This window comes from Hyperolius riggenbachi, chromosome 9 (assembly GCF_040937935.1).
Source record: "Hyperolius riggenbachi isolate aHypRig1 chromosome 9, aHypRig1.pri, whole genome shotgun sequence".
Lineage (NCBI taxonomy): Eukaryota > Metazoa > Chordata > Amphibia > Anura > Hyperoliidae > Hyperolius > Hyperolius riggenbachi.
In genome coordinates, this window is record NC_090654.1 from 273,714,777 (window position 1) to 273,738,752 (window position 23,976).

At 43.8% G+C, this 23,976-nt stretch overlaps 1 protein-coding gene across 1 annotated transcript in view; it reads right to left on the bottom strand.

The window, feature by feature from the left end:
- Positions 1 to 3,125: 3,125 nt before the first annotated feature.
- The window catches only part of SORL1 (sortilin related receptor 1), a 184,660-nt gene continuing 163,809 nt past the window's right edge, over positions 3,126 to 23,976 (bottom strand). The window contains exons 41-48 of the mRNA XM_068254599.1: positions 22,530 to 22,714; positions 19,823 to 19,942; positions 15,568 to 15,732; positions 14,650 to 14,824; positions 10,930 to 11,036; positions 10,002 to 10,194; positions 8,207 to 8,419; positions 3,126 to 6,610 (exon numbers count right to left, since the gene is read on the bottom strand). Coding sequence (XP_068110700.1) covers positions 6,543 to 6,610; positions 8,207 to 8,419; positions 10,002 to 10,194; positions 10,930 to 11,036; positions 14,650 to 14,824; positions 15,568 to 15,732; positions 19,823 to 19,942; positions 22,530 to 22,714 — 1,226 coding nt within the window. The 3' untranslated portion in view covers positions 3,126 to 6,542. The remainder of the gene's footprint in view (positions 6,611 to 8,206; positions 8,420 to 10,001; positions 10,195 to 10,929; positions 11,037 to 14,649; positions 14,825 to 15,567; positions 15,733 to 19,822; positions 19,943 to 22,529; positions 22,715 to 23,976) is intronic.

The following is a 23,976-nucleotide window of genomic DNA, read 5'->3' on the forward strand; positions in this document are numbered from 1 at the left end:
TCAGAGGGTAATAGGAGATGTCCCCTAACGCACTGGTATGTTTACTTTTGTGCGATTTTAACAATACAGATTCTCTTTAAGACAATGCATTTTCTATAGTGGAGGGCGGGTAATGCAAACACAATCAGGCAGAGGAGAGTTAAGATGGCTACACACGATACAATAAAATGATCCGATTTTACGGAAATTCGATAAAAACGATCAGATCTCCTGAAAAAATTGAAAGCTTTTTTTTCACTCGACTGAAAAATCAGATCGGATTTCCCGTTTTTTTCGATTTTTATGTATCCGGAATGCCAGGTATTTTTCTTCAATTTCTCTACAGATTGTATGGTGTGTGTTAGATTGCCAATTTATTAATATACACACCCTAGCAATTTTCTCTGAGTTTTCAATCATTTTTATCATAAATGAGGAAAAAAATTGAACATAGGTGTGTGGTACATTGGTCATATTTTTGAAATGTTACAATCAGTCAGAAAAATTGATTGCAATTCTTAAATTGAACAGATATTTAAAACATTGTATGGTGTGTGGCCACCTTAAGGGCCCTTTTCCACTAGCAATCGCAATCACAAATCACAAACGCCAGTGATTGCGATTTTTCATTAATTCTGTTATGCGATTGCAATTTGCGACTTCCATTTGCATAGCATTAACATTGTAAAAATCGCTGCAGCAAGCGATTGCGATTTGCGATTAGCGATTTCCAAATCTAATCACTGTAGTGGAAAATACTTCTCGTGATTTCTATGATAAAGTCACCACCCTAGCGATTTAAAAATCACTAGCGATTTGCGATTCAGCAATCGCAATCGCTCTAGTGAAAAAGGGCCCTAAGGGAGGAAATGACATCAGGATTGGGTTCAAAATAGGCACAGTTAAAATGGGAAATGCTAAGAAGGATTTTCTCTTTTTCTACTGTAGAAAAATCACTAAAATCAAAACGTGGACAGTGCAATACCTATGTTATGTAAGTAGTGCAAGTATTTATCGAAATATATGTGGGGATTTTTTTCTGAGATAGTATGGCTGGCAGCTCCTCTTTTAAAGTGTACCCGAGATGGTTTTTAAAATTAAAGTAAAAAGTACACAGATGCATTTTCCCATCGGAAGGACACGCCTTTCTGTGCCCTACGCTCTGCTGTCAGCCCCACCTTTGCCACGCTCCCTTACATGAGGTCAAGTCCTGCGTAACGCCCCTTCCACGCCTCTAATAGCCTCTCACTGGCTCCCCTCTGCCTGCTCCTCACCCCGCCCCTCCAAGTCACCGCTCTGTGCCCTCAGAGGCGAGCACAGGGCTGCATTTTCTGTGTTGTGACCCCAAAGGTCACAGAACCAAAAGTGCTGTAATACAGCACATAGAAGCAATAGTAATGGGCGCTACATAATCTGTACCCCCCCTCCCCAATGCGCTTTTAAGTTAGCCAATAAATGCTATCACCCTGATTCAAAACTCTTCTCTCAAGTATTTCTCGCCACTGATTTCATATAGTAACATTTATGTGTAAAACAGTCTCTAGATATTAGATAAAAGCCACTGGAAACAATTTATATGTAATCATTCAACAATTAGACACCAATTATTATAAAATCCGCTATCTGGAACAAAAACTAACTGGTAGATTTTTTTTGTTGGGCCTCTCTGAAGGTTGCTTGTTAATAGGTATACAGTATGATGACCAATTACAAATTATTAGCATTTATATGGCGCTGACATATTCCACAGCGCTGTACAGAGTATGTTGTCATGTAACTGTCCCTCAGAGGAGCTCACAATCTAATCCCTGCCATAGTCATACGTTCATCATAGGACTAATTTTATGGGGAAGTCAACTAACTTAGGTGTGTGTTTTCGGGATGTGGGAGGAAACCAAAGTGCCCGGAGGAAACCCATGCAGACACGGGGAGAACATACAAACTCCTGGCTGGGATTTAAATCAGGGACCCAGCGCTGCAAGGCGGGAGAGCTATCCACTACGCCACCGTGCTGCTGCCCTTTCACATGTTTAGTATGAACACATTCCAAAAATCAGCCTCCATACCTGCTCCCCCCTGTCTGCTTCTGCACCCCCAGGTACCAGTAGCTCATAGAAGCTTGAACGGTGCTTACTTCCTATGCCATCAAACACTAGAGGGCAGACTTTATTTAAATGGAGAGGCAGTCTTTCATCTACAGTACAGCGTCCAGATGTAGCAGAGGACTGTCTGCGCACCAGTTCATTTGAATGACTAGACCCCTCAGACCTGCAGATGTTCCTGACAAGATAACAGGAAGTGGCTGAAAAGGATACATGAGGAAAGTGTTTTATACCAGTTAAACATCTTGGTGTCTGCATTTCCACCAGAAGACATTCTAAGGGGGATACTATCGGATAAAAATGAGTTAAAGGGAACCTAAAGCAAACCTCAGGTAAGAAAACAGACAAAGCAAATCTGTAGCGCAAAAAAAACAACAAAAAAAAAAACTTATGATATAATGAATTGTATATGTAGTACGGATAATAAATATAACATTAGTAGAAAAGAAAAGAGCCTTGTGTCTTTTCCAGTACTGGAAGACTTAAACAAAACAAACTTTGTTTGTCTATGCAAAATAGCTTCTCTGAGCTATTCGACCCACTGAAGCTGAAAATGCTTAAAAAAATTAAATACCTTTTTAAATTCTGGATGTATGGAGGACGCCTTCCACACCCTCCCATTCATTCCTCCTTGCCCCCCGGTAGAATAGCCTCCCAGGTCGGGTCCTGACCCCTCCGAACGGGTCGGGTTGAAATTCCCCCCTCTCAATATGGCCGCCACAGATGGCCGCGGCTGCGCAGTCCGCATAGACGCGATTGTGGCTGCGCAGCTCTAGGGTCTCCTCCTGCTGCGTCATCAATTAGTCATGGATTGATGACGCGGCGGGAAGAGGCCCTAGAGCTGCGCAGCTGCAATCGCGTCTATGCGGACTGCAAAGGGCGGCCATCTGTGGCGGCCATATTGAGAGGGGTATTTCAACCCGACCCGTTCGGAGGGGTTGGGACCCGACCGGGGGGGCTATTCTACCGGGGGGCAAGGAGGAATGAATGGGAGGGTGTGGAAGGCGTCCTCCATACATACAGAATTTAAAACGGTATTTAACTTTAAGCATTTTCAGCTTTTAAGTCCTTTAAAGCGTATCCGAGATGAAAAAACTAACTATAACAAGTAACTGGTCTATATATCTTATCTAAAATTGAAATCATTGGCTAGTAACCGCCTCCTGCCCAGACTGAGCTCACATAAGCCCTTGCTACAGTGCCAAGGCACAAAAGAAGCTGTGGGCGAGGCTTGTTTAGTTTATAGGGAATTAGAGTATTAACAAAAACAAAACAAAAAGTATTTGGCTTGAGGAATGCCCTATAAACTATATGAAAGGAACACAATTATGCAATGAGTAAAAGTTTATCTCGGATCCACTTTAAACAGCCAAGAAAAAGTGAGAGACAGCTTGAGATAAGGTATTACTGCAGGAACGTTCAAAGCGTTATTACTTCTGCTTAGTTTTACAGCTTAAAATACAGACTGTGGATTCTAAAATGCAAATGAAAGTCCGGTGCAACGTTATAAATAGAGCTATATAAAAGAAAATAAAAATATGAGACTCTTCTCTTTGCTACAAATGTTCTATTCATTATCCGTACTACACATACAATTCATTATCTCATAAGTATATTTTTGATTAAAATATGCTTTAATGGAAAAAAAGAGGAAAGCTTCTAGATAACGTAGAGGCTTCATTTGTCCCCCACGCTGCCACTCTTCGAGACCCTCCAGAGCGGTGTTCCCCAACCCTGTCCTCAAGGCCCGCCAACAGTGCATGATTTGTGGAAATCCACAGAGGTAGTTAATCAGCTCTGCTGAAACAATAAGTACCCCACCTGTGCATATTTGTGGTTTTTCTGCAAAACATGTACTGCTGGTGGGCCTTGATGACAGGGTTGGGGAACTCCAGGCCGCGTTGGTCTTCATGCATGGGCGTGGCTGTGTAGCACCTGTGCAAGCATGGCTGAGCAGTAGCCCCCCCCCCCCCATGCACGAGCGGCTCTGGCTTACTGCGCAGGTGCGGTCTTGTTTGCGCAGGCACAGTATGGCTGACCACGTTTCTCAACAACAAGCCCCTGTCGGATTTCCTTGAGTGGCAACGGAGGATGGCATGGGAGGCCCCTAAAGGACCCTGAGGCTTCTTCCGTAAGTATGTGTTTTCTTACCCCAGATTCTCATTTAGTACCCTTTAAGAAGTACACATGAACAAGGGAACCAAAATTTACTTACAATTATGTTTTATCTAACGTCTACAGATCTTGAGGGAACCACGTGGGCATTTTTATTTTATGCACTTTTTACACTCTGTTAAAAGAATCCAAAGATGATGTTTTTAAACACAAGCATACTATGATTAAAATTCACCTGTTTAGCATAAACTCGGCCCCAGGAGGAAGTATGTGAACAAAAAAAAATTCTGGGACATGTAGGTTTTTCACCTGCCAATTATTCAGTCATACTGGAGACAGCTGCCATCATACTTAACCACAGATTAGGTGTTGGGTTATGGAGAAGGGGCTTTCTATAGGATTGCACGGCACAGCTTTTTAGGATGCTACCCTACCAAACTCACAAGTGTCACAAACTTATGAGACAGAAGATGATGAAAAGACCCTGTCCTATTCAGGAATCCAAACTGCTAAAATCCAAGCTGCAGAGCTACCACCGGGGCAGGAGGCAAATCACGCACCACGTGCCCTCCTAGAAACCAGAACTGTTCTGTAAGCTGGGTGACAGGACCCTCAGCTGCGGCAACTAATAGATGTTATAACAGATCCTCTTTACAGACCGTAGTTAAAGGATTCATGAGGCCAGAACATTTTTTTTATTTTTACTTGCCTGGGGCTTCCTCCCTCCGCTAGAACTCATTTGAGTCCCTCAGCGCAGCTCCGCTGCTCTCAGGGGACCCACCACCTTCTTTCTGCGCATGCAATACGCTCCCAGTGACGAGGGCTTATACGCGTCTGAATAGAAGTGCCAACCCATGGGGGGGGGGGGGGGGGGGGGTCAGCGATCCTTACAGGCTGCCAGCAGGACCCCGGAGGGGACCGGAGCTGTGGCGAGGGTCCCAAATGACTTCTAGGGGCTGGAGGATGCCCCAGGTAAGTAAAACTACATTTTTTTTCCTGGAATTGCAAGTCCTTTAACTTTTTTTTTTTTTTTTAAGTTTTCCCAATTACTTCAACTTCATACTTTAAAAAACAACAATGCAACAGTTCTTCCATACCTACCAGTCCATAAAGAGGATCATATTACACAGTGTATGTCTTTAAAGATTAAAGGACAAATACAGTGAGAGGGATATGGAGGCTGCTATGTTTCCATTTAAACAATGCACATTGCCTGGCTGTTTGGCTAATCCTCTGCCTCTTTTAGCTATTGACCCTGAACAAGAATGTAGATCAAGTGTTTAACTGGATTAACTGCATGCTTATTTCAGGTGGATGATTTAGACACTACCGACGCCAGAAAGATCAGCGGAACTAAAGGAAATAAATATGGCAGCTTACACATACTTTTCACTTCAGGTGTCCTTTCAGGTGTCAAAAATGTAAAAAAGCATCCTGTGGGAACCAAATATTACACTTGCCCCTAATGGGAGTATCCCACTGCCCCCCCCCCTTTTTTTGACAGAAACCCCTCTTCTCTCAATGCTGCAGTCATCCCTGCACAGGTAACAGTAATAGTCTTTAGGGTAGACTGCACCACAACTTTTGAACATCAAGCTGGTAACCTGGTAGCTGTAAACAGAATAGGAAGGAAACGGCGGCCATCTTTGAGGTGGGCACTTGAAAAATCTTCAGCAGCTCCGAGGAGAAAGGGCTTCCCTATATGGAGGATTGAGATGCTTCATGAGGAGGCATGTATAATGTTTTCTGCCCACAGGTTTAGCTTCAATTCCGAGCTTAAAGAGTTCTACTTAAAAACAAAAAAACCAAATAATCCAATTGGCTGATCACAGGAACATGGATACATAGCAGGCAATTCAGTCCGGAAATACCAACGCTAACCCCTTTAGCCCTGCAGGCAAACGACAATGGGAACCTACGAATTTATCGCTCTGATCTTTAGTACCCGAAATCTCGCAGAAAAGTCAGTAAGGCACCTTAGGATCATCTGTACATGGGTCGCACACTTCAATGTTAACCCCTTAAACTTGACTGCAAAGCCATATACCGTGCACGGCAAGCGTCTGCGCCAATCTGAGGGCTGAAGTGGTTACATTTCCATTCAAGGATTGTCAGTATTTGGTTAATCAACACGTTTTGCATTTCACAGTAGAGTACTAGAAAGTTTTTGTGATTTTTCCTCTTTTTGGCCCATATAAAAATAAGATATTGCAACTCAAAAGTGCATTTTTGAAAATTAAAAACAAAATAAAAACAAAATAAAGGAAACAACTCCACGATTCCCAGGGGAGGAAAAATTACAATATATACATCATTTGGCTTGGGCCGAAGCAATGGGGGCGGGACTCATGCTATGACCATTGGTACGTCATCTGAGAAACCGGTGATCATTGGCGCGACATCGTCATCCTCTCCTGCAAGGAAAGCAGAAATCAGCATCGTCTCATGTAGTGGCGGTTGTGTCGTCTGTCATATTAATTATTGATTAGTAATGTAAAAAAACTATTACTACTGCAATTAAATCAAAAAACGTTTTCGCTAACAAATCTTACCGGTCTCGTGACAGATCAGCTGGTCATATTTTCTATTTTCCAGATTATAACAAAAAATTATTTTTTTCAATACGACTTTTTAGTAGTAAGCCAACACAGCAAATCACACATACAAGCAAAAAAGACACCTGAAAATATGTGTGCCAGAAATAAAATAACGGTAAACTTACCAATATTTTACGATTTTGCAGTGCTGCTAATTCTGATAGTGAAATATTGGTAAATGATACCAATATTTTCAACTAAAGCTAACCCCATTTTCACTCCGAGCTGTCCCCTCTACTGATGCCTCCCCTCCCCGGCCGATACCTAGTCCTAACCACCCCTTCCCCCTGCTGATGCCTAATCCTAAACAACCCCCCTGCCTAACCCTAACCACCCTCCTCTGCTGATACCTAACCCTAACCAACCCCCCCTAACCATCTCTCCCCTGCCTAACCCTAATCAACCCCTCTCGGATGCCTAACCCTAGTTAATGTATATTGTGGGTACTGTCCTTTAAAACTTAAAGGCAAAAAAGTACATTCCATGTAGCGGGTGTTCCACTATACCCATATAATCTATGGTGCAATAAGTACTGGACTTCATGTAATCTATCAAACAAATTGCGCAAAAATGCAGCGTCTCAAAGATGATACAAAAACTTTATCGATACAAAACACACAACTTGCCATGAAAAATATCCGTGTAACTTGAATAAAAAGGCTCAATAAAGGCTTATTCAAATTGTTGGCAGAAAAAAAGGACCATATTAGTAAAAGATAGGTGTGCTCCACACCTAGCTGCCTCCTCTATGTAGTGCCAGTGGATTTGCACATTGTGTACCTGCTAGACTCAGGTGCCCTTTTCTGTGCTTTGCTCTCTGGGCTCCTTACGCTGGCTGACGCCTCGCAGAAATTGTAAATTCGCTTATTTGGCCTGACGAAGGGCATATTCAGCATGAAACGGACTAGTGACGTTGCCAATTCAACCATTATGCAAATTTTACTAATATGGTCCTTTTTTTCTGCCAGCCAATTTGAATAAGCCTTTATTGAGCCTTTTTTATTCAATTTACACTGATATTTTTCATGTCAAGTTGTGGGTTTTGTATCAAAGTTTTTGTTTTATCTTTGAGACACTGCATTTTTGCTAAACTTTGATATATTACATAAAGTCCAGTACTTATTGCAACAATGCCTAACCCTAACCACCCCTAACCAACCACCCTCCAATGTCTTACCCTAACCACCCCCACCGATGCCTAACCACCCCTCTGCCAGTGCCTAACCCTAACCACCCCTCTGCTCCACCCTAAATAACCTCCCTCTGATGCCTAACCACTCCCACTGCCAATGCCTAGCCCTAACTTAAAAAAACTCCACTGATGCCTACCCTAATCCTAACAACCCCCCTCCAATGCCTAACCCTAACTGACCCCTTAAACAACCTCAACTTAAACAGCAGTGTTTCACTTACCTATATCATCCCCGGAGGAGAATATGGCCGCTCCCAGGCGGGAGCTGTAGTGGCTATTCGCAAACGCTGTGAAGCTGTTCTGCAATCTTCGGTGCCGCATGTACAAAATGACAAATCCACAGCCGGTGGCCACCAACAGCAGGAATAACACCGGGACCACCACAGCAGCAACATCCGTGGACTGGACACCAGTGGAGGGCTGGGCATCCATACCTAAAAACAAAGCCATGGCATAGATTATTCACAAAGGGGAACCCAAGAGCCCACAAAAGTGTAGTGCGTTAATGTGTGGCAAGTAATAATACTCCCAAAACACAGGTCACCGCTCAGATGACCACTGTATAGGCAGGTGGGGAAATTAGACCTGACACCACTCAGGTATAAGAAGTTCCTCTCTGTAGTAGTAAAAATTGGGGATGACACTCCTCCACCAAGGGTGGACTAGAATAACACTGAATTAAATAAGCTAAAAGCCATTTAAAAAGGGAGGTAGTGGTGGTAGACTTTACCTCCCCAACGAGTGGGGAGATAAACAAATGAAATAAGTGATTGTATCTATCTTCCTTCTCCTAAAAATGACTTTTTAAGATATTCCAGTTTTATTTTATGTTTAAATCTACTTTAAGTTTTTTTTTAACATAATTTTTATTACTTTTTAAGTTTTAACTGCTTTATTGTTTTTGCTCAATGACACATTCATTGACGTATGCCAGAGCTAAAATCTATAAACTATTGAACCTTTTTATCTCTTTCCTGCTCTCAGAAGCCATTTTCTGCTAGGAAAGTGTTTTATAGTTGGAATTTCTTATCAGTGAGGGTCACACTGTAGTCACTTCCTGTCTGAGTCAGGACTGAGTCAGCCACTTACATACCTGATGTTTAACTCTTTCAGGCAGAGAAAGAAAAAAAGGAACACAGCATAGTTATTTGTGTGTTAGGCACTGTACACATCCATGTCTATCTCATCATGTCACTTCGGGTATCCTTTAAAATCAGTCTAAAAGGGAAATGTAGTTTAATGGGCTGTGGAGTCGGTACAAAAATTATCTGACCTCAGGTACCCAAAATTGCTCCGATTAAGACTCCTCCTCAGTCTAATTCTTACAAAGGCTATAGATTTGGTTCAAAAATCATCCGACTCCTCAGTTTATTGAAACCACCGACTCAGAGTACCCAAAATTTCTCCGACTCCACAGCCCTGGTAGTTTAGGTCTTGGCTCTACTGAAGAACAAGTCTTATTCAAGCACCAAAAAGACAACACATTTTGTGGGTGCTTCTCCGCTTCCTCATGTCTGGCTGCCTGTCAGACCTGGTCTCCCCTCTATTGCTCCCCTAGTGATGGTTTCTACAATACGAGTCATCGGTGAAGCCATCCCTAGAGTGAGGGGGGGGGGGGGGCAGCGCTAACACAAACGGGGGAGTGCACTTAACTGGGGAGCGGACGCAAGCGCTAAGCGGAGAATGGGTAAGCAGACCACACGGGGAGCCAGGCAGCGATATGGACAGTAACACTGAACCATACATGCAGCCGCACTAATTACATGGGAAAGGGGGGAGTGGACCACACAGCAAGCTACAGCAGGGAATCCCAGACGTGGCGGCAGGTCGCGGTTCATATCAGCGGGGATTCGGAAGTCGGGGATTCCCTTCATTTGCTGTATAAAAACGCAGGGACTTTTTCTCCCCATTCCTGGGGAAGAAAGTGCGTCTTATACGCCAGAAAATACTGTAAGTCACTTTTGGCCCACTTTATAGATTATAGATTTAGGCCCACTTTATAGATGTACACCCTACCTGTTCCGAGCTGGTCATAGAGAAGCAGTGCCGGTTCCCCACAGAACTGAGAGCTGTACAGACACCGAGCCTGCACGCTGAAGGTGTAATTGTGGCCTAGCTTCAGGTTGGAGATTTTGAAGAAATTGTCTGTGGTGTTTCCAAGGTAAGTGGAGACATTGGTGGAGCTGTCCAGCATGTGAATTTCATAGCCCTGGGAGGAACGAAGGGAAAATACTGCGTCAATTCTAAACGACAGCATGTTTATGAGTCTACAGGTGTCTTGTGGGCACTTCCATAGGCCATAGGCTTCTATGCATTTTATAAAAAGACAAACATGGAAATTACAGACTTTTAACTGCAATTTAAAAATTAAACATTTTCAATATTTTATTTAAAGTGGAATGAAACCCAGTATTTCTTTTTTGCTCTAAAAGATCATTCACAGCATAATATATACTAAACACAATTTTTTTTTAAAGCAAAACAGCATTCAAAGGGTTAAACCACAGGACTGACTTTTTCTCCTGCAGGGGCAGCCGCATCTGAACTGGTGATAACCTTATCTTGATACAATTAAGTAAACATTCTCTGGCTGTGCAGAAAGTTCTGCTAATGCGTCCTGAACTGAAACACGGCTCAGAAATCACTGCTGGGGGCATTTATAATAGAAATACAACAGTTATGAATAAAATGCACCAGCAGCTTTCAAAGTAAATAAACTGAACTTTGGGAACTTATAATTTCTAAATGAATATTAATACTTGTGCACAAAAGCAAATATGATAATTGTATGGGTTATAAAAAGTAGGAAAACATTTTTGTTGAATATTTTGTCAGAGTTTAAAACCGCTTTAAGCTCCATTTTTAATACTGTATGTTTAATAAAGTACGTATGAAACGTTAGCCATGAATATTTGACATATTTGCCAGTTCCAGCAGGACTCACGCGGGACTCATTGAAGTATTTCTCCCGCAGGGCCAGGCTTTTCCAGAACAGCAGGATGTGGTCCTTTTCACTGATCAGCTTCAGGGCTTCTGGGGCCAAAAGAGGAACTGGAGACAGAAAATGGAGTTGTTAGGCAGATGCCGCGTGTGTGTGCCATTATCAAGTGCCGTTGACGCACAGCTGAAGTGAGGGGGGATATGGAGGCCGACATTTATTTTCATTTTAAACAATGCACTGCAACATTTCAGGACTTCTCACGAGCATCGTCTCTCCTTTAAAACGCTCTACCCAAGCCTATTCCTCTTGCTCCAAGCCTGAAAACCTTCAAATGTACTGGCAAAACACGCCTGTTCAGACAAGCCTAGAATTTGCTATATGTAGCATTGGAAGTTTACTGCCTTAAAAGAGACTCAGAAATGAATTAAAATATATTTATACATACCTGGGGTTTCCTCCAGCCCCATCCGCTTGGATCGATCCCACGCCGCCATCCTCAGCCTTCTCAATCGCCGGTAACGGGTCCTGTAACTTCAGCCAGTCAGGGCCAGTTGGCGCAAGAGTGGTGCACTCCCTCCGTATTGTGCAGGAACATGCGTAAGGTAGGAGCCAGAGAAATGGAGAGAGTCACGTCGCAGCCGTAAAACTGGTCGCGCCTGGTTGAAGTCACAAGACATGGCACAGACGATAGAGGCGGCTGAGGACGGCGGCGTGGGAGCGATCCATGCGGATGGGGCTGGAAAAAGCCCCAGGTATGTATAAATCTATTATTTTAATTCATAGACAAAACACAGTGAGATAAGTATAGAAGTGAGTATGGTCCGACTGAACACAAATCACCTTCAATCAATTTTGAAAAATATATAAACACGATTTTCTAATGAATCTTCATAAATATTTTAATTCATCTCTAGTCTCTTTAACCACTAACCCCGGTTGTCAGTTTCCGTAGTGTTGCCATGGTAGTGAGACCATTAGGACTTAGATGTCCTCTAGCTTGGACACCTCCTCTCACTCCCACACCCAGAACTTCTCACGAACATCACCTCTCCTTTGGATCTCTCTCCCACAGCCTGTCCCTCATGCTTCGAGCCTCGAAACCTTCAATCGTACTGAAACACACTTGTTCAGACAAGCCCATAATTTGCTATAGGTAGCATTGGAGGGTCACTGCCTCATCCACTAACCTTTGTGTGTCTTTCCCTAATGTCTCCATCCCACTACACTCTAGATTGTAAAGGCAGGGACCTCCTCCTAGAGTTTCTTATTCTGCTGTAATTTATCATATGCACTTGGACTTTGCAAAGGTCTTCGACACTGTTCCCCACAAAAGTCTGGTGCAAAAGATGAGGATGCAAGGACTGGGGAAGAGTCTGTGTGCATGGATAGGGAACTGGCTAATGGACAGAAAACAAAGAGTTGTGGTCAATGGATCGTACTCAAAATGGGAGACTGTTAGCAGTGGGGTCCCACAGGGGTCTGTACTGGGTCCAGTGCTCTTCAATTTATTTATTAATGACCTAGTAGATGCAGTAGTGAGTAATGTTGCTATTTTTGCAGAGGATACAAAATTGTGCAGAATCATCAACTCTCAGGAAGATAGTGTCATATTGCAACAGGATCTGGATAGGATGGATATATGGGCACATACATGGCAGATGAAATTCAATGTTGAAAAATGTAAAGTCATGCACTTTGGTCGTACCAATGGTCTAGCACCATACAAAATAAATGGGATACAGTTGGGGACATCAAACTTGGAGAAGGACTTAGGAGTACTCATCGACAACAAGTTAAATAATCGTACTCAATGCCAAGCAGCTGCAGCTAAAGCTAACAAAATTTTGGGATGCATTAAAAGGGAAATAAAAACTCGAGATGCTAGCATAATATTGCCCCTGTTTAACTCTCTAGTAAGGCCACATCTGGAATATGGAATTCAGTTCTGGTCACCACATTACAAAGAAGATATTGCAGTTTTAGAGCAGGTGCAGAGACGAGCAACAAAATTGATACGTGGGATGGAAGGTCTCACTTATCGAGAAAGGTTAGATAAACTGGGTTTATTTAGTCTAGAGAAAAGACGCCTTAGAGGAGATCTAATTAACATGTATAAATACATCAGAGGGCAATATAATAGCTTGGCGGATGAGCTTTTTGTCCCTAGGCCTTCTCAAAGGACAAGAGGACATGATCTGCGCATGGAGGAAAACCGTTTTAGCCATTTATTTAGGAAAGGGTTCTTTACAGTAAGAGTGATTAAGATGTGGAATGCATTGCCACAGGAAGTCGTTATGGCAAACTCTATACCTGCATTAATTTTAAAGGGGGCTTAGATGCTTTCCTTGCGTTGAAAGACATCCATAGCTACAATTACTAGGTAATGCCTAATGATGTTGATCCAGGGATTTTATCTGATTGCCATCTGGAGTCGGGAAGGAATTTTTCCCTTTTGGGGCTAATTGGACCATGCCTTGTGGGGTTTTTTTCGCCTTCCTCTGGATCAACAGGGATATGTGAGGGAGCAGGCTGGAGTTGTACTTTGTTTTCTGGTTGAACTCGATGCATGTATGTCTTTTTTCAACCAAAATAACTATGTAACTATGTAACTATATACCAGTATTGGTGATTTCTCAAACCACATATCAGCCATGTATGTATTTGTATTGCTGGGTGTCCTGATTGTACAGAGTTCTAAACATCTCATGTATCTATAAGCTCCACTCTATCTGTTTTGTACATTGTACATTACTACAGAAGATGTTGGTGTTATATAAATAAAATAGACTAATCATGCAAATTGCCTGGCTATCCTGCTGATTATCTTATTCCCAAATGCTTATGGTGTTCTAGGCTCACCAGTTCTCAGCGCTGTATGATGTGAACCAGACATCAAAGCTACACTACTACGCTGATGACATTGCTATAATGGCCTCTACTGGCAAGACCCAGGTGTCCAGCATCACCTCCAATCAGTACTGAGTCACAAGACCCAGGTGTCCAGCATCACCTCCAATCAGTACTGAGTCACAAGACCCAGGTGTCCAGCATCCCCTCCAATCAGTACTGAGTCACAAGACCCAGGTGTCCAGCATCACCTCCAATCAGTACTGAGTCACAAGACCCAGGTGTCCAGCATCACCTCCAATCAGTACTGAGTCACAAGACCCAGGTGTCCAGCATCACCTCCAATCAGTACTGAGTCACAAGACCCAGGTGTCCAGCATCACCTCCAATCAGTACTGAGTCACAAGACCCAGGTGTCCAGCATCACCTCCAATCAGTACTGAGTCACAAGACCCAGGTGTCCAGCATCCCCTCCAATCAGTACTGAGTCACAAGACCCAGGTGTCCAGCATCACCTCCAATCAGTACTGAGTCACAAGACCCAGGTGTCCAGCATCACCTCCAATCAGTACTGAGTCACAAGACCCAGGTGTCCAGCATCACCTCCAATCAGTACTGAGTCACAAGACCCAGGTGTCCATCATCACCTCCAATCAGCATTTAGTCACATGACCCAGGTGTCCAGCCTGCTCAGTACTGTGTCACATGACCCAGGTGTCCAGCCTACTCAGTACTGTGTCACATGACCCAGGTGTCCAGCCTACTCAGTACTGTGTCACATGACCCAGGTGTCCAGCCTGCTCAGTACTGAGTCACATGACTCAGGTGTCCAGCCTACTCAGTACTGTGTCACATGACCCTGGTGACCAGCCTCACCTGTGCTCACTTTAGCGCTGGCTTCCTTGCTCATATTCCGCAGCTGGACAATGATATTGTACTTTCCGCCTGGCTCCAGGTTTCCAATCCTGTACTCTACGGTGCTGTTCTGCGAGTTCACTTTATAACTCTTCTCCGTCTTCATGATCAGATCTTTCACGGATACGATGTAGAGCTGGAGGAGGGAAGCAGAATATGAGAATGTCTGGGCTGGTCCCAGATTCAGAGATCAACATTTATCATTGCCTGGGGGACAGAAGGGCTAAACGAGGGTCTCTCAAGTTGTGCAACTAAATCTTTCTAGTGGTGGCAGCTATGTAACACACCGTGTTCACATGTTAAATAGGAGCTTTGCTACTGTTCTGAAGTTAAATTCTGAGTTAGAGACCCCCTTCCCACGAGAAATCTTTACCCATTTCTCAAATAGTTCATCCAGGCAAGGGTGGGGTTGGGTGGGGTTGGGTGGGGTGGGGGGGGGGGGGGGGGGGAAGGGGTGGCATATGGCTGATATATTGGCGAAACCGCTCCCTTCTACCCTATAACATTGTTTGTGGGTGTCCTTCGACTTGTCATGTGAAAATGAAGAAGGGTGGAGGGGAAAAAAAAAAAGTATTTCCTGCATTTATGTCCAACTTTTCCCTAAAGAATGCCGACAAAACAACAGAAATTCTTAGAAAAAATATTACCCTTAGAAAGCCTTGATTCTCCTGAAAAAAAACAATATCTGTCATTTTGGATGTTATAAGTAATGAAAAAGTTATTGCTGTTTCAGCAATAGCAATAACAGCGGAAGAGTCAGGAATGTACAGGGTAAACCCCAGGAATGGGAAGGGGTTGAAGCACATTTGTGTTACAGATATTTTCTTCAGCTAGGTTAGCCAAGATCATGATGCCAGAAAAGAGCGCTAACAAACTCACCATTTCGCTGTCTGGCGAATCATATGGCGACTCCCACTTCATGATGGCGAATGTCTTATCGATGTACACGGCATGGAGCTGGCGAGGAGGTAAGCGGTTGTCAGGAATCAGCCTCACTACCGCGTAATCTGATGGAGGGCCCAGATAGGGCGAGATTACCCGGACCTATAAAGAGAATCATGGGAAGCAGAGGACAGGGATGAAGGATGCACAAGAGAAGGTGTGTGCACCAGATTCCAACAGGTGTCAGAATCAGAATCAGAATCAACTTTATTCGCCAAGTGCGGCTCGCACCCGGAATTTTTTGTGGCATGAAAAGCAAAAATCAAAAACAATTGGCATAAAAAACAACGTCAACATGGTACAGATAATGGCTACATAGACACAACCGCAGTTTGACAAGACAGTGACAGCAATTGGCAAACAGCACTTGGTACAGGTTCTTAGCTACAGAGACACCCAGACGTCAGTTTAACAGGCAGCAGCAGTTCATAGATCAGGTTGGCAGAATTATCTTATGCAAGCGGACCTACTGTACGGTGACACGTGGTACTGCGTGGCCAGCTGGAGACAAGTTCCTTCTGTGCTCGTATTCCGCAGAGGGGTGGCTGGGGGAGATTAGGGGGTGTCAGTTGGGAGAGTGCATGATTAAGTAGAATTAAGTAGAGCAACCGCTTGGGGAAAGAAGGTGTTTTTATGCCTCGTGGTTTTGGTGAGAATGGTCCTATAACGGCGACCAAGAGGAAGGGGGACGAAGAAGCGACTGCCCGGGTGGGAGGGGTCCTGAATGATCCTATTTGCCCTGGACCTCATTCTAGATGACTGCAGGATGTCCAGGGGCGGCAGGGGTGACCCAATGATCTTCTCAGCAGCACTGAATACCCTTTGGAGTTTGTGTTTGTCCCTTGCATTAGCCCCAGAATACCAGACAATGATGGAGGAGCAAAGGATAGACTCGATAGTGGCAGAGTAGAAGCTGATCATTAGCTCCCGCGACATCCCAAACTTCTTCAGCTGCCTGAGAAAGAACAGCCTCTGCTGGGCTTTCTTTTGAATTACGGAGGAGTTCGCCTCCCACTTCAGGTTGTCTGTGATGGTGGTGCCAAGGAACCGAGCGCTGTGTACCCTGGAGACCTCAGTACCATTAATGGAGACTGGACTGGGAGACGGAGCGTTCCTTCTGAAGTCCACAATTAGTTCCACGGTTTTTGCTGTGTTTAATACGAGTTTTTTTTCCTTACACCACCTGAGGATCCGCTCAATCTCCTTACGATATTCGTGCTCGCCGTTTTCATCTATGAGGCCTATTATGGTGGTGTCATCTGCAAAACTTGATGACCTTGACAGAGTCTGCGGATGAGGTACAGCTATTCGTATACAGTGAGAAGAGAATCGGGGACAGCACGCACCCTTGCGGGGCACCAGTGTTGGTGAATCTAGCACTGGAAGAGCAGCCGCCGATCCTGACTAACTGCGACCTGTTGGTCAGGAAATCCTTGATCCAGGTGCACAGGTTAGGGTCAACACCAAGTCGTGCTAGGCTTTCATACAGGATGGTTGGACAGATGGTGTTGAAAGCGGAGCTGAAGTCTAGGAGCAGGATCCTGGCGTAGGAGCTTGGTTTATCCAGATGTTCCATGATGTGTGCTAGACTGATGTTGATAGTGTCCTCCACGGACCGGTTGGCCTTGTATGCAAATTGCAGGGGATCCGTTTTGGTGTCGGTGTGCTCCTTCAGATAGGAAAGAATCAGCCTTTCAAAGGTTTTCATGATTATTGGAGTTAAGGCAACCGGTCTGTAATTGTTCAGTTCCGTAACACCTGGCTTCTTGGGGACCGGAATGATATTCGCTATCTTGAAGCAGGAAGGGACCTTGCTCACTGTCAGGGATTTGCTGAAGATTGACGTTAGGATCGGGGCTAGCTGGCTTGCACAGGTTTTCAGGCAGGCTGGAGATATGCCGTCCGGGCCTGGAGACTTCCTGGGGTTGAGCTTCTGGAGGTGCCGTAGTACGTCAGCCTCCCAAACAGTTACCAGTGCTTGGAGGGCAGTCTCACAGGAAACCCGACACTTTACAATTATGGGGTAAGTTCGGTAGGTGGCAGCGCAAGGATGATTTCCACTAGATTACATGCTGAAATCTAGTGCAAATCACTGTGCAGTGTGTGGCCAGGCAGATTAAATCAGAGAGGGATCTATCTGGTGGTGGATCTTGCTATCAAGTTGTGTATAGCCAGCTTAAAGTGGATCCGAGATGAACTTTTACTCATTGCATAATTGTGTTCCTTTCCTATTGTTAACAGGGCATTCCTCAAGCCAAACACTTTTTTTGTTTTTGTTTTAATACTCGAATTCCCTATAAACTAAACAAGCCACACCCACAGGTTTTCAGAGAGCCTTGGCACTTTCAGACAGTAGCAAGGGCTCATGGGAGCTCAGTCTGGGCAGGAGGAGGGGGAGGTATTACTAGCCAGAGATTACAGAGGCAGAGGGGAGGAGGAGGGGGATTAGGTTTTTTGCTCAAGATGCAGATAAGCCTGCCTCTGTGTAATGTTTACAAACATGGCTGCTGTCATTGTATCACAGGAAGGAAGAATAATATTCTATCAAAGCTGTTTGCAGCTAGATTTGCTGTGTAAACTATCTAAACTTTAGATAAGATATATAGACAAGTTACTTGTTATAGTTAGTTTTTCATCTTGGATCCACTTTAAAGCTTATCCGAGATGAAAAACTAACTATAACAAAGAACTTGTCTATATATCTCATCTAAAGTTTAGATAAGATTTACACAGTTTACACAGAATATCTAGCTGCAAACAGCTTCAACAGTAGATGATTATTTCTTCCTGTAATACAATGAGAGCAGCCATATTCTGCTTGTCTTCATTACACACAGGCAAGCTAATCTGCATCTCCTCACCTCAGCCTGTGAAAACTCCACTCCCCTCTCCTTCTCCCCGCTGCCTCTGAAATCTCTGGGTAGTAACACCTCCTCCTCCTGCCCAGACTCAGCTCCCATAAGCCCTTGCTACGCAGCAAGAGTGCCAAGGCAGTGGAGGAGTTGTGGGCGAGGCTTGTTTAGTTTATAGGGAATTAGTGTATTGAAACAAAAAAAACAAAAAAAAAGGATTTAGCTTGAGGAATGCCCTATAAACTATATGAAAGGAACACAATTATGCAATGAGTAAACGTTTATCTTGGATCCACTTTAAAGCGGACCTAAACTCAGAACTTCCTCCCTGCTCTAAAAGATAAGCAACAGCATAATAACCTTTAAAGGAAAACTGTAGCGAGAGGTATATGGATGCTGCCATATTTATTTCCTTTTAAGCAATACCAATTGCCGGCTGTCCTGCTGATCCTCTGCCTCTAATACTTTTAGCCATAGACCCTGAACAAGCATGCAGCAGATCAGGTGTTTGGCATTATTGTCAGATCTGACAAGATTAGCTGTATGCTGGTTTCTGGTGGGATTCAGACACTACTGCAGCCAAATAGACCAGCAGGGCTGCCAGGCAACTGGTACTGTTTAAATGGAAATAAATATGACAGTCCCCATATTCTTCTCACTACAGTCATTATCTAAGACAAGACAAAGACAAATAACATTTATATCGCGCTTTTCTCCTGGCGGACTCAATGCACCAGAGCTGCAGCCACTAAGGCGCGCTCTATAGGCAGTAGCAGTGTTAGGGAGACTTGCCTAAGGTCTCCTGCTGAATAGATGCTGGCTTACTGAACAGGCAGAGCCAAGATTCGAACCCAGGTCTCCAGTGTCAGAGGCAGAGCCCTTAACCATTACACCATCCAGCTACTGCTTTCTTTGTTACAGCTTACAGAACTCCTACAATAAATCTGCAGTGTATCTACTGCCTCCTTTCATGGAAAAAGACAGGGCTGACATCCTGTGTTTACATATTAGCCCTGCCAAGGCAGCTAGCGGACACAGCTGAGAGATCAAATCACACTTGTGATTAGTCACAGATGAGGGGGAATTAGACAGGCTAAACTCTCTAAATACATACAGGGTGCCTTTCTCTATTTTCCTTCTGTCCTGTGCAAGAGTTCAGGACCACTTTCAGCAACTAGCTCCCCTAGCATAAGAGGTGGAGCTAAAACAATGAGTGTTATTTATAAAGATCATTATTCTTTTAGTGCTTCAGAAGAAAGGTTACTTTCTATGCTTAGGGAGCTGTTGCTGGTATAAGCGCTCATTGTTCTGTACAGGTACCAAATAACATTCATCCTTACCATGAACAAATACTGCTCGTCCCGGTTAACAATGATGGTGACATTGTGCAGCAAGGTGGTGATATTCTGAGGATTTCGGTGCAGCTCCAGGAAGGAGGTGGCATAAAATACGGCGTATGTCTGGAGAAAGAGAAGATAAATCATGTGATGCGGTCATTAGTGTAGAACTAACGGATCACCGACATGTTTTCTAAGGCTGTGGTCTAAGCTGGTTTCATTTTAGATTTATTATGCTGTAATTTAATAAACTTTAGTTTGTGCTGGAAGAAGATAAGGAGCCTGCAGTCCTGGATTTATTAAAAAATTGTCCGCAATCTACAAATAGATGGGATCAAAGATATCTGCAGAGGACAACTGCAGCCATGAGATTAAATGTTGCCACTGACAATACAATTTGCTGAACGATCGTTTACGAACGATTATTCATAGGAATGATCGAAAATGATTATTTGGGACCACTAATGGACGAAAAATCTCCTAACCAATTATGAAACAATGAAAATCATCCGATTTTTAGATTGATGCAGTCAATCCGAAAATCGGATCAATTTCATTGGTTAGGAAATTTTCATCCAATAGTGGTCGTCAGTTAGGATCATCGGTTCGCCTCTGCCACCTCTAGACCTCCTCCATACCACTATAGAATGAAGACAAAGGCTACCAGCATCTCCTAGGACCCCCTCCCACCCAGGCAGCTGCTTCTTCAAGCTTCAGGCCGCCGCTAAAGGACCATCCCCTCAAGAAATGACTTCTAGTAATCGCTGGTTAGCACTACTCCACACCCTGATGGTGGCTCAGGCCTGCTTCCTATGTTCGCATAAGCTTTGTCTGTATCATCGTATATCTTCCATCCTGTCAAGACTGTGGCTTCAATTCATCAAACATTCGCACATTTAATAATGCTGAAAACAGAGCACTTAGTAAAATGTCAATTCATAAAGGCTGTTACCGCATTGAAAGCTAAAATTACCGAGCAGTGAAGTAAATTACCGATTTGTTCAGTAAATACCTCAACAAATGTCAGTAAATGCCAATTCATAAAGACTACAACATGCGGTGAAGTCCAGAAATATTACCGCCACCTCTGGTGTGGCTTAATCAGTGCGAGACTGTGGGAAACCAGCCGTGACTGCAGGGCCGCGCCTGGGCGGGTGCTGCGGGTGCATTGCACCCAGGCGCCTGTCAGGCGCCGCTCACCCCCTCTGGCCGCCACTCCCTCCCTCCCTCTAGCCGCGTCCATTGCCCCCACATTGCGATTATTTTCTGGTGATAGCTCCCCACATTGCGATTATTTTCTGGTGAATGCTCCCCACATAACGATTATTTTCTGGTGAATTCTGCGCACCTAGAAATTATTTTCTGGTGAATGCTCCCCACATTGCGATTATTTTCTGGTGAATGCTCCCTGCATAACGATTTTCTGGTGATTGCTCCCCACATAATGATTATGGACATGGGTGTGGTTACGTGGTTGGGCGCGGTTAATTTAACCACTCCCATAGGCGCCAGAGAAAATCTTGTACCCAGGTGCCAGGCACCCCAGGCTCACCCCTGCGTGACTGACAAACAAAGAGAGAGCTATGACTGACAGGAGCAGAGCCAATAGAAACAGCCCGTCTCCTGCAAGTCCTGATCGGATGCTGATAGGTTGCCAATGCTTTGTGGGTGGAACCAGGCAGCGAGCAGAGAAAACTGAACAAAAGAGGTTTCCCTTGGAGCCCTTCGCCCGTTTAACCATTTAAGTTCCTGTTTGAAGATGCAGTGGAACTAATGGGGAAATCTAAGCATGGCATGTGTTATGTCTCCTAGAAGTTCTCCTGGAAGATGTGGCAATTAAATAAAATGTTAAGGAAGACTAATAGATTCAGAGCAAGCACAGGCAGTATAACAAACATGCACATTCTAAAGGAATGTGGGGATGCCGCTTACTATTGTAATGGCCTAACTGCATGGAACAGCATGCAACACCACAGACAGCTCAACTCTCTTCTGCTGTTGCCAAACAGGTTTTTGTCAATGGGTTTCGGTAAATTACCGAACTTCTACCACACCTGTGAAAATGTTTATGAATTAGCACACAAGAGTCTAAAATACCGAATGCGATATTTTAACTTTTTTGATTGTTTGTTTATCGCACAGCCTTGTATGAATCGAGGCCTAGGTCTGTCTTTTACACTATTGTCAACATCATGTCTGTCTTTGCCTTTGTGCCATTGCCATGTGAACCACAAACAATTCTGAGTACAAAATTTGGGTCGCACTTGGCGAACAAAGATTCTGATTCAATCGGATAGGATTAATTAGGAGATTTCAGTCCGTTAGTGGTCCCAAAAGATCATTTCCACACTGGGCTCAGATTCGATCAGAGAGGGATCTACCTAATGGTAGATTGGGTGGCACTGATGTATAGTCACCAGTATTTCTGGTTGAACAGACTATGTTCAAAATGTAACTATTTCTCTCCTGTGGGAGCTAAATGAACCAGATTTTATGTCACACTGACATGGCTGCTGTTTATACCCCATACATAAACTTGCAGCCTGTAATCTGAAAATAAGAACGCGAGATTTCAGGAAAGTTACTCTTGCTATTACACATGCCATTATTTCATAATGTTATATCTTGTTCAAGTTTATTTTGAAGTCACCAGAACATTTTTTTTTTTTTTTTACCAAGAGAGCTATTGAAAAAAATTTCTGTTTCATACCAAGTTTTTCACACCAGCCCAGCTACATTCCACCGCAGTTTGGTTGATTGATTTTGCCTTCAGACTTGGCACTGCCGGCCTGGTGCCTTTGGTGGTGAAATGCTCGAAAGCCACAGAACTCTCACCATACTCAGATGATGCCCAGGCTGAGATCTCGTATTCCGTCTGTGCAGTCAGATTGCCCACTAAAAGAAAGTATAAGACTTATTAATTAAAGGAAGAGTTTTTATCTAGGCACACAGTTTGAGTTTTTAGCAAGAGTATCCCAAGTTTGTCCTGAATGGCACACAGCATTATCTTGTGCCTGTGCTCTCCTCCCTTTTGAAATCGCTGGTGTTATGTGCTGTGGCTGTACTAGTCTCTACCACATAACACTCATCCTTTGCTTACTCCACTGGCTACCCATAACATGCAGAATCCTCTTCAAAATTGGCATGCTAACATACAAATCTCTACACGGACTAAGCCCCGGATAACTGAAGAATTTGTTGCAACTGTGTGTCACCTCATATCAACATGATAAAATAACTTGAGCTCCCCCACAGTCCAAATCAAAAACCTTTGGAGCCAGAGCTTTCTGTCATGCTGCCCCTACCCCTTGGAATGCTTTACCATACTCAATCAGGACAGTTCTGACCCTGGAGATGTTTAAATCAAAACAAACACCAGACGAAACAGGTTGCGTTTCTGATCACATCACCTTTTCCCCTGTAACACATCACAAACCACAACTATGTAATTGTGTGAATGGAAGCAGTTTATCCAGCAAAGAAATCTGATTGTCTGTTTGTGGCCCCGCCCCTTTAGTGCATTTGAACCCCAGTCACTTAATGACCGACTGTAGCAGGTTTGAGGCCTCTGCTATTAACAGTGTAAGAATGGCAGCAGTTTCCACAATCCCCTTGAAAATCAATAGGTGAATTTTGATTGGCTGTTGTAGGCTCCACCCACTTTCCGGAATATTAATCCCAGTCACCAAATGATCTACTGTGTCAAGTTTGAGAACCCTGCCATTAACAGTGTAAGAATGGTTGCAGGGTATATTTTCCCATGTAAAAAATGTAGTTTTTCTAACCTTGACATTCAGTCACTCAATTACCAAGTTTATGAGCTTTGGCGTCCTTGGTATCAATAGTTTGTATATTTCCATTGAAATTACACAATTCTGACTGGCTGTGTGTGGCTCCGCCCCCCTTTTTGAATTTCAACCCCAGTCATCCAGTGACCAACTGTACCAGTTTTGAGGCATCTGCTATGAACCGTGTAAGAATGGCAGCAATATAAATATTCCACTTGAAAATCAACAGGTGAATTTTGATTGGCTGTTGTAGGCTCCACCCACTTTCCTGAATAATAATTCCAGTCATCCAGGGACCAACTGTGCAAAGTTTGAGAACCCTGCCATTAACAGTGAAGAATGGCTGCAGTTTACATTTTTCCCAGGGAA